The sequence below is a fragment of the Ceratina calcarata genome, unplaced genomic scaffold, assembly GCF_001652005.2.
Source record: "Ceratina calcarata isolate Rehan_Ccalc_2016 unplaced genomic scaffold, ASM165200v1 scaffold293.2, whole genome shotgun sequence".
Taxonomy (NCBI): domain Eukaryota; kingdom Metazoa; phylum Arthropoda; class Insecta; order Hymenoptera; family Apidae; genus Ceratina; species Ceratina calcarata.
Window position 1 is genome coordinate 92,792 of NW_017151702.1, and position 10,464 is coordinate 103,255.

General features: G+C 44.4%; 2 protein-coding genes across 2 annotated transcripts in view; one reads left to right on the forward strand and one right to left on the reverse strand.

Annotated features, from left to right (window-relative positions):
- The first annotated feature begins 256 nt into the window (after positions 1-256).
- On the forward strand, positions 257-1,697 carry mRpL24 (mitochondrial ribosomal protein L24). Its single transcript, XM_018022726.2, has 5 exons — positions 257-675; positions 736-924; positions 982-1,184; positions 1,254-1,440; positions 1,512-1,697. The coding sequence occupies exons 1-5, from the start codon at positions 583-585 to the stop codon at positions 1,596-1,598; spliced, it is 759 nt and encodes a 252-aa protein (XP_017878215.1). The 5' UTR covers positions 257-582; the 3' UTR covers positions 1,599-1,697.
- bbg (PDZ domain-containing protein big bang) overlaps positions 1,584-10,464 on the reverse strand; it is a 36,551-nt gene continuing 27,670 nt past the window's right edge. The window contains exons 7-11 of the mRNA XM_018022725.2: positions 6,407-6,940; positions 5,462-6,321; positions 2,932-5,290; positions 2,704-2,859; positions 1,584-2,629 (exon numbers count right to left, since the gene is read on the reverse strand). Of these exons, the coding sequence (XP_017878214.1) occupies positions 2,460-2,629; positions 2,704-2,859; positions 2,932-5,290; positions 5,462-6,321; positions 6,407-6,940 (4,079 nt within the window). The 3' untranslated portion in view covers positions 1,584-2,459. The remainder of the gene's footprint in view (positions 2,630-2,703; positions 2,860-2,931; positions 5,291-5,461; positions 6,322-6,406; positions 6,941-10,464) is intronic.

Genomic DNA, 10,464 nt, shown 5'->3' on the forward strand with positions numbered 1-10,464 from the left:
ATCTAATTTATTATAGGAATGCATAATTATGATTAATAAATTAATAGAAATGCATCTCAGAAATTTTATTTCGCGATCCTTGAATAAATATAATCCAAAGCAGCGATCATGGTATTTATACTCTATTCTGTACTCGAGCTGTAGATTGCAGTTTATCGATAATTCAAGCAGCCGCCTGAAGTTGGTTCGATGTAGTCGATAGTATCGCGACTAAAAGTATCGTTGGTTACTATCGACTAAATCGAAAGTTTTTAGTCGATGGTGTGCCGTGTGCCCAAGATGTGCAGCAATGAGCAGGATGAGCAGTGAGTTGCTCCCTGCGAGCATTATCATCTTTTGTCTATATTGCGTACTGTCAAGTTCTTTAAATTGCAATAAAAAATATATTTGATTCGGGTATTTTGTAATCGTTTCTCGTTAAGTAAGTTATGAACTGGTTTATGATAGCAAGATACTTGTCATTTTTATTGGAACAAGATTTCTAATTAAACAATTTATCTCACGTTACGATCGTGCTCGAGTGCTACTCTATTTAAGTTGCGCAGTATAAACATAGTTTCGAAGTAGATATAATTAAACACAATGAGGTTGACGATAACCTTGTTTCGAATGGGCGAATGGTCGAAGAAATACGCGAATTTACCAGATCGTTATATTAAACGCGTGACAGAGAAGGTACGTAATTTTCTATGTACTCTACTGTACGGTGTACTCATGTTTTTAATTTACTGACAGATTTACTGGAAGCCACCACCTGGCAAACCAAATTACCTTCCACGCACAATAGAGGCAAACAAGAAGTTGTACTGGTCTATCCACAGGCCTTGGACTACTTCGTTCCAAGCAGAAAATTTTATAGTGAAAAGGAGACAATCTATTCCAGTTGAGCCCATCAAAAATTGGAGTTTCTTCAGAGGAGATCGGGTATATACATTTACAAACAGTATGAGAGAATACATAATCGAAGTATGGATTCTTTAGGTGGAACTATTATTTGGTCCAGACAAAGGGAAACAAGGGATTGTGAAGGATATCATACAAGAAAGAAATTGGATTATTGTACAAGGATTGAATACAAAACTAATAAAACAAGGAAAGACTAAAGATTTTCCTGGACTTTGTATGCTCGTAGAACAACCATTGTTGGTCACTACTCAAGTTTTATTAGTAGACCCTTTCGACTTGTAAATATAATTTGTCGAACTCTCTTTCAAATATATTTGTATGTAATAATTAATATAGAATAATTTTAGGAAGGGAACTCCGATTGAATGGAGGTGGACTGAAGACGGTGAACACGTGAGGGTATCTACTAGAACAAATAGGATTATTCCCATGCCCGTATCGAGCGTGGAAACTATAGATTATAAGACTCCTGATGTATACGTTGAACAGCCCAAAGACACTACTGCGGACGATGTCAAAGAAATAACGTTTCGAGTACGTGTACAATCGTTTTCATTAAATTTTATTCTTGGAGGACGACGAAGAATTGGTTTTATTACTTGCAGCCGGAGTTGAAGACATTCGAAATGGATATCATGGAGAAGATGGACATCAAAGAGGATCGTGTACCAAAAAAATATTATTGGTATTAACGTTGTTGAATGTATAATGTTTTTACAATGTAATGTAACATGATAATTTACAAGCGGATTCGTTCGCTGCGTATATAAAATAGGTTTTTTTTCCTTAAACGGATTGCGTTTTTGAATCTCCTCTCATCCTTAGAACCAAAGCCGCAAAACATGGATTCAAGTACTTACACACCGACACCTTTGCAATTTAGTCATATAAAAAAAACCGTTAAATCTTAGAATGAACTATTTTTTTATAGCATTTATCGTTTGTCAGGGAGTTCGTCGAAGATGAGCCGTTCTTTTATTAATGCTTCTTAGTTTTATATTAACACACATACATATCACAGCATAATTTTTAATAAACGCAAACCTAGAAACGAACGTCAGTCTACATTTAAATAAGTCAGTAATACATTATATTAACATTTCTTCTTTTTATATTATATAGCCATCTTTTTTTAGATCAATTGCATTTCGAATTCTTATTTACAAATTTTCAATCTTCGTTCACCCTCCGTTTAAATTAACTTCGTGGAGCGAGAAGTAACATAACGGGCGATCAGAAGAAGCGCTGCTCTGCTTTACAGTAATCAAACGTATTCAAACAAATGCTAAAGTTATATAGTTGAATGCTACAACAAATAAAGAAGATAAAGAAAAAACGAGACGATTCAAACAATAATCAACAATACGCGTAAGCACGAGTTCTAAGTAGCGTTCCGACGAAACTTTACTTTCTTCAAAGTAAAAAAATGCTAAGTACCCGCGTGAGAATCAGTAAAGAGATCGTTCGAACCGATATAATTATTCATACCCGTTCGAATCGCGAGTCGATCAGAAGGTGTTGCAACGAGTTTATTTATTAATTGACTCTACCATTCACGAGGATTTGGTGGCAGGGTGCCTGACTAGGAGGTTCACTTCGCCGTCGTGTAGCTTCTTCATCAAGGACCAAGCCTCGATCCTCGACATCCGCGTCACGTCGTACCCGTTTACTTCCAACAATTGGTCCCCTGCCTTCAAGGCACCAGTCTTTTCGGCAGCACCTCCTGCGAGATTAAAAAGGTTCAGTAGAAATTTAAGAAGCGAAACATTACGCGAGAAGCTGCTAATTAGAACGTACCGGTGAATATTTTTTTGATCATCAACGGCCTGTCGCCGAGAGGACTGTCCCTGCCCCCTTCGAGACTGAATCCTAGACCAGCTCCGTCTTTGTACACCGCTACGACTGAAGGCGGACCCCACGCAGTATCTTCAACGATCTCGTTCGTCTCGAATCCTTAAACAACCGGACGATCATCACCTATTGCGCCTCGACAACGCACATTGCGAAAGAAAGTTCGTGTCCTACCTTCGATGATTGTTTCGACGCTCGCGGTCCGTGACTTCAATTTACACCCCTCCTCCGTTCTCGATCTTGAAACAACGAGGACGACTTCTGATCTAGGCTGCTTCAGTACCGCTATGCTCTCCCTGTGCGTGAGACCCTGCGTACTTCTACCGTTTATGCTAAGGATTCTGTCTCCCCGCTGCACGCGACCATCCTTGTCAGCTATGGAATGAGCCAGCACCCGGTGAACCGTGATCTCCTTGATCTCGCAGTCAGCACCCCCGGCTAAAGCGATCCCGACGCTACCCGTGGGATTTTCCTTGTGAAGCAATACGACCACCACATCGTGAGCACCACGAGCCTCCTCGAGGCTCGCTTCTTCCACCAGCTGCGCCAGTTCTTGCTGCGAGATTAAGCTCGTGCTGCTGGCTAATGAACTGATGCTACCGAACTGCTCGCTGCAGCATCTGTCCGTGTCCATGTCCGTACCAGATGGAGAAACGTTCTCGTCCACGCTGCTGTCTAAGCTCGGGAATCGGTTATGCGAAGGCGGTGTGGTCGCCTGACCAGTGGGACTTGCTTCCAACGCTTTCTTCATGTCCGTGACACTTGCGCTCCTTCGATTCAAACTCCGACTAGTCGGGATCTTTGACAAAAGAGACGTTTTCGATCTCTCGACTTCCGTCGTCTCATCACCGCTGCTGTCGGCTAATCTGGATTTCCCTAGCGTCGGAATCTTCGAGCTTTGAGACTTATCTTCGTTCCAAGAATCGTTCAGAGTGGACGAAGATCTCCTGACGTATCGACTGTCTCTCGTTTCCCACGATCTTCCCTGGCCGTTCTTCTCGATCTTCGTTTCGTTCTGATTCCGCGATAACTTGCTTTCCGTCTTCGCGCTCAAGATGTCTTCCAAACTCATTTGACTCTTCGACCGACCGAAACTCCCGTCGTCTACGTGTATCGCCGATCTGGACCTACTCTTCGTCGTAAGGATGGTCAAAAGATCGTTCTGATCGTCTGTTGGTTTCTTCAAGGGAATATTCGAGACGCACCGTTGCACGGATTCATCCTTTCTATTTATCGATGCCGATTTCGTCTCCTCGATCACCGATTTATTATGAGTCACCGAAGTATTATTCGCGCTATCAGTCTCGGATTTTTTCTCGATTTTATTCGTCGGTTTCTCGTTGGGTTTCGATCTGACCAGAGCTTTCGCCTCTGTACGCACCCACATCTTCAAATCATTCGATGGCTCCATCATCTCGAACTTCGACGACCTCACTGTCGTAGGAATCACACTTTTCTTCGGACACAATTCCGAAACCTCGGCTTCCTTCTGGAACATTTCGTCCTCCTCGTAAGAATCTGTTACCTCGATATAAGCGATCTTTACATCCTGTGTAAAAGTTTCCTTCGCACGATTCCTCTGATAATTGTCACCGTTCTCAGCGATAGTGGACCTAGAGACTTCATCCGGGAACTTCCTCTGAATCAATGGCGATCCGTTCAAATCCCTGCCACTCCTGCACCTCGCGCTGGCTAGAATATTCTTCCGATTGATGGCCTCTACGCTCTGCGGTTTCAACACTCTTCTAGACAGAGACTCCGCGCTCGCCTGCGAACCGGAGGTGAGAGTCGAAGAGGTGCTGCAATTGGTATCAGTACTATTGGATCGCTTCAGCTGCCTCTGAGGAATCTGAGAGGTCCTGGAATCCGTGATGGGCGATCGAACGTCGGAGCTGCTGCTGCTCGACGACGATCTCTCCGAAACGAAAGTCCTATCACCGAGGATGTTCGATCTTAACTCCACGTTAGATTCCCTCGGATAAGTCCTGGGACTGTCCATGATTATGGCTCGTCGTTGATAATTAGTTTCCGTAGAAACGTACGATCTCTCGGATGAGACTGTGGATCGTTCCGAAGGTACGGGGGACATGGGAGGACTAAAGCCGCGAGAGATGCTGCTCTGCGAGCTGCTCACTGCCGAATCATTGTCCGAATCGTCGTAATCCATTCTCGATTTTCTTTGCACGGCTTTCGGTCTGTTGCGCAAGCCTTCCGGCGAGCTGGTCGCCGAAGCGAATTCGAAACTGTAGTCACTTCTCGTCGGACTGCAGATGCTCTCGAGGCTCTTCGGAGGCTCGGAGATCGTAGGCGTGGTACCAGTCGTCGTAGCCGGGGAACTTTTCGTATTTACGGTGGTGGGCGAGCCGTAAACTGCTAGACTCTTTCTCTTGAAAGCCGGAGAGTACTTCGAGTGAATCTGAGGTGCTGGCATCTTGAAAGACGTTGTGGCTTTCAAAGGCATGCTAGCTGTGCTCGCGTTGCTCGCTAAAGAACTCTGGGAACCCCATTTATCTTGAATACTCGCCTTTGGAAGCTGTAACACATAATGAATATCCAAATGCTTACATATAATCGCCGAGTAGATAGTATTAAAGAGTGTGAGCACCGCTCCTCGATGATATAATTAAATGTGCATATATTGAATTTACATATATTTTGAAATTGATGCAATTTTAAAATATGATACAATATTATTTAAGCTCACCTGGTGCAAAAGTATCGAATCCCTCGACTTGATTTCCGGCAGATCGACGATCGGCGTATCAATCGGAATAGCTTCTTTTTCTGGAATAACTAAACCCCTCAATTTCGAAATCGATCTCCTCCTCTGTTCGATCAGCTGGTTTAAACTGGTCCTTCTTATATCCTCGCTGGGCCTCGTAAACGTAGACGCCAGCGAGCTGGTTCTCGTAATCTGGGGTCCCGCCGACTGATCACTGGTCCCTGAATTCTGGCCGTACGGTATAGATCCGGAAAAACTCGTAGCACGAGATAACGCGGGCGTGGTGATAGGCTTCAATGTGACGATTGGAGGACTCTGGCTCGTCAATGAATAATTCTTCACCGGCGATTTGGGAGTCTCGAACGAACTTATCAACGGTGTAGTTGTAAGTGGCTTTTGTGGAACGATGGGGAACGTCTTGGACGTGTGAACCGTCGGCGAGCTCACTGGAGAACTCTGCGTCACACTGGGCGTTCGCCTGTACTTCTTCGCGGGATCCACGCTTCTACCCGAATCGGTCAGATCAAACGAACTTTGCGTTCTATCAGCGAAGAAAGTTCTTTCCTTTTGAGTCGAATTCTTCTCGTCGCTGCAGACGTCCTCCGTCGATTTGTATTTCGACAATCTCCTGCTCGTCGGAGTCGGGACGATTACTGGGTTTGGGAACAAGGGTCCGTCTAAACTGCTCTGAGAGGAGAACATCGCGATTTTATCTCTGACGGATCTCTCAGATTTGTCATCTTGTCTCCAGAGTTCACCGTTCAGTGAATACTTTCTCTGCGTCGGTTCTACGATCGGATTTCTCGTGTAGGGAGGAGGAATCGTTTCCAGCTTGGGTGGACCTGAAACAAATCCATTTCCGTGTTGCGTTTAATCGACCATCGTCGAAGCTCATACAATCTTAATTTCCGAGACGCGGGAATCTACCTGTGAGCGGCAAGGGTGGCGGTGTGTCCGGCTCCTTCTCGCGTTCCTCCTCGACACCCGGCGCGTCTTTATGATAGTACCCCGTGATTTCGATCTTCTTCTCAGCCAACAACACGTTACCGTTACCTTGGTTCCCGTAGCTGGCGTAGTTGGTCACGGCCGCGGCCTTTTTAACGAAGTCGTCGGACGGCTTGACATCGGGTACCATCATCTGGTTGTCCGTCTCGTCGACGCTCATTTTCCCGTTTATCTCGATACTCGGCAGACCGATCTTATCTTCCACGCTCGTGGATCTGTTGTCCGGCATAATGACGCTCTTTTCGATTAGTTTGAAGTCGTTGAACGATTCGCTCTCGTCGCAAACGAGACGGCCGTTCATCGTCGACGTCCTCGTCGGCGTTGTGCCAGTCGTCACGAAACGGTACTGCTGCTGGCTGTTGCCACCGAACTCTTGGTAGGCAGCTGGGAACTCGTCCCCGTCCGGGGGCAGGCGCTGACCGCCTCCGCAGTTGTCCATCCTACCATTTACCGTCTCTAAAATCACACCAACACATGGTGTATCGGTTATCCGTTTAAAACTATGCCCGTGCTCAAGATCGTTGCTTTCGAAAATAGAGCCACTCCATCGATTTCAGAACGCTCTCTGTCGAACTCGGTCATAAACCTTGAGAAGCAATCACGAATTATGCAACGTTTCATTGTGTCTTATTGCCATGTGAATCGATGGGAATTTGTTCAGCGACTCCTTCGGAACGATTTAATATTCCCGGGACACGCCTAGATGGAAACTAGATGTCCAGCGAATTTCTTATAAAATTATAGACCCACATAGATTTGATTTACATTTCTATTCTCTCTTAGCGAATTTAGAACTCGTGCGTAAAATTCGGAAATCGATTCACGGTACCCTGCGCTCCGAGTCGATCCTCGATACGCACGCGTCATTGATCCACTCGAGCATCTCGAATAGCTCTACAAGCTACGGAGCAAGATTTATTAAAGGAGACAGGAATAGGTGCACGAAAATATATAAAATGATATAAGGAAGAAGTTTAAGTTCGAATCGACGGACTTTTTATTTAAAGCTTCCCGTTTATCGCGTAAAGGAATTTTAATCTACGTAATTGAGATATTCCCATTTGGTCCGGTTCTATCAGTAACGCTGTTATGATTCACGTTCAACCGTGTTTAGTCTTCGAATCCGGAAGAGAAACCGCTTCATTTGCATCGGAACACCTTCACCCAATCATAAAATATTAGACGGAAAGACGACTTCTTATCCTTTAGGCAGATCGACTCCAATTTTTTCTGATGCAAATTTTTCCCTTACGGCACATGTAGATTAGAGAAAGATGAACAAGATATTTAACGATTAGGAAGAATTCAGGAAGCCAAGGACGAGACGGTCGCGGGAAAGGAGTTAAGAGGATATTTTAGTGGTTTACGCAAGCTTACTTTCACGCGACGGTCTACATAGTTAACCCGAGTGTCCTGGGGATCCTGTAAATCCTGATCTCGCGAATCCAAGGATTTCTACATTCTAACGCTGATAAAACCTTTCGCGCACGAGTTATCTCGTTTGACCTGTGAATAATTAATTGCCAAATTATTCCTACTACTGGTGTCAACATTCCAATGATTTGCATATCAATTTAATATGAGAAAATGTGTAAATGATTTGTCAAACATCGGAGGAAATCCTTATTAGAGTTCGTCTTGTAATAAATGCATGAAACACGCAATTATTTATGAACCGACCTGATGCAACAATTTTATCAAGGAGAGACATTTCACGGTTGAATCGCGTTCGCGTGGCGAGTCTCGCGGGTAATAAACCGCGTCCCGCTAACTTCTGATTAACATTCCTAGCCAGTTCGATGGAACTAATCGGCCGAGCGTGCAACCGATCGTCACACGATACACTATGCACCACGTGCCATCGGAAATTCCATGTGGACCGGCGCGCGGCAAGCCGGTATTACGTAATATTTGTAGACGAACCGCGCCTACGAGTATCCTGCATTCTCGCTGAAACGACGATTCACGATTTCGAGTCGGACGATCTCGGAAGAGAGATAAGGACATCTCGCGATAATGATAACTGTAAAGCAGTTGGAATCCCTCGCCGATTTCCGGCGAATTCGCAGCGGGACGACGCGCGTTTTAATTCGCATACCTCGGGCACTTGTCGAGGGTAACGCGGCTGGAAATGCGTTTACGCACACACTCTCGCTACCCGATGGAGGCACAAATATGGTGCGATCGCTCGGACCTAAGCTTTCCGTTTCCACTGCTACCAATTAGTCTCGTACTTCGGCAATTTTAATAATTTACTTTAGATAAGTCTTCTAACGTTCATTCGAAGATTCACGAAAGGAATATTAAGTATCATCCTTCTGACACATCGTTCAGCTCGCAGGCTTACATTACCTGAGTAATTTTAATCATCCTCTAAAATTCACTTCAAGACTCGTTCAGAGATTCGAGAAAGGAAACAAGATCTAAACGCCCATTAAATTTCATCTTCCCGATTGAACTTGCAGATTGACTCGCTTCTACTGACCTCGACTCTTGGCAGAAGTGTTTCATCACGACTGACATAACGCGAATTCTTCTCACAATGATATCTCCGGTTCCGCGGAAACTAACTGGACCGAGACGTCGACTGAATTCCACGGTTAAAGATGTGACCGGAGGTCGCCGGAGGACCGATTCGGAGAAAAAGCGGCGGTGGAACCAAGGGGACCAAAGGGGCGAAAGACCCGTTCTCACCGGTGAGAAGGCTCTCGTAAGACTGGACGACATTGCTCGCCGAGGCCAGCTTCCGCGGTTACCACCGTAATGCGTTTGCGAGAGAAGGGATAAAACTCGACGGTTTTCGGTACGGGTATCTGTCCCCAGATCTCAGATTCTCGATCATCTCTCACCATGGATCCACTCCACTTACGTAAAATGAACGCTGCGTCCGAGTCCTTTCATCGTATCAATTCAACAGATTTTTCTTTTTAAAAATCACGGTTTTAATCCTCGCGAAAATTGATCGAATGCTGGTAAGCAATTTTTATGATTCCAGTAATACGTTAATTGGCACAGAGTTTCCCCGGGTTGAAAAATCACTGTCCTGGATCGACTCTTACGAAACTGGTTTCCGGTGAACCTACTGAAAACCGAGCTGCTCCGAGATTCAAGCTACTTACTGGCAGCTTTGTGATATAACGAAACAATGACTGATGAAGAAAATCGCATCTGGCAATGAATGAATCAATATCAAGTGACATCATTAAGTATGCGTAGTCGAGGAATCATACTTTTCTTAAGAACTATTAACACTTACACAATGGTATTGTTTCCTGAAATCCATCATACGATCTTCTATGCAGAAATTAAAATATTAACATTCCAAAGCACGGAACAATCATGAATTATAATAACATAAGTATTTTTGATAGCCTAACGTCTGACTGTTTATATAATTGCGCCGGAGTTTCTAATGAATGACTTACGACAGCGTGTCGAAGGTGAGGAAAAAAGGCGTAGTCACGCGAAGGTTAAGATCTATTAATCGCGAATAAACGACGCTGCTATCAGATCGATCGGCTGATTAATCTCGCGCGTGTGTCAACCGGGTTTTCGCAGCTAGAAATCGCGGCGAACGTGCGCGACGTCAGAACGCGAACAGGAAGCATCGTTCCATTATTGCGTCCGTACCGATAACATCGAAGCATCGATCTTTTAACCCGGGCTTATCGTTCCCCGATCGCTGAGATAGCTTTGATTGGATTCGAGGCAATATTTTACGGATCGTCGATACGAACGCGGGATATTAGCTCGTCGGTTTAAGGATGTATAGGCTATACACTTAAACAATGCTAGCATGTTGAATTTATTATTAGAGACTCCTATTACTATTAAAAAGCTACTTGCAAAATTTTAAATCAATTCATGGGTTTTTTTGAAAAATTATAGTGACTTAAAATTTGCATGTACTCTTATGGTACTCAGCAATAACCCAAAGAAAACTTTCTGGTATTTGGTGTGCATGCGCGAAGTTGGAAGAA

Bases quoted from the DNA above. Each gene is read 5' to 3' on its own strand.
- mRpL24 (XM_018022726.2), top strand. From the start codon at position 583: ATGAGGTTGACGATAACCTTGTTTCGAATGGGCGAATGGTCGAAGAAA. The intron at 1,185-1,253 runs GTAAATATAATT...GAATAATTTTAG, and splicing joins TTAGTAGACCCTTTCGACTT to GAAGGGAACTCCGATTGAAT. The intron at 1,441-1,511 runs GTACGTGTACAA...TATTACTTGCAG, and splicing joins TCAAAGAAATAACGTTTCGA to CCGGAGTTGAAGACATTCGA.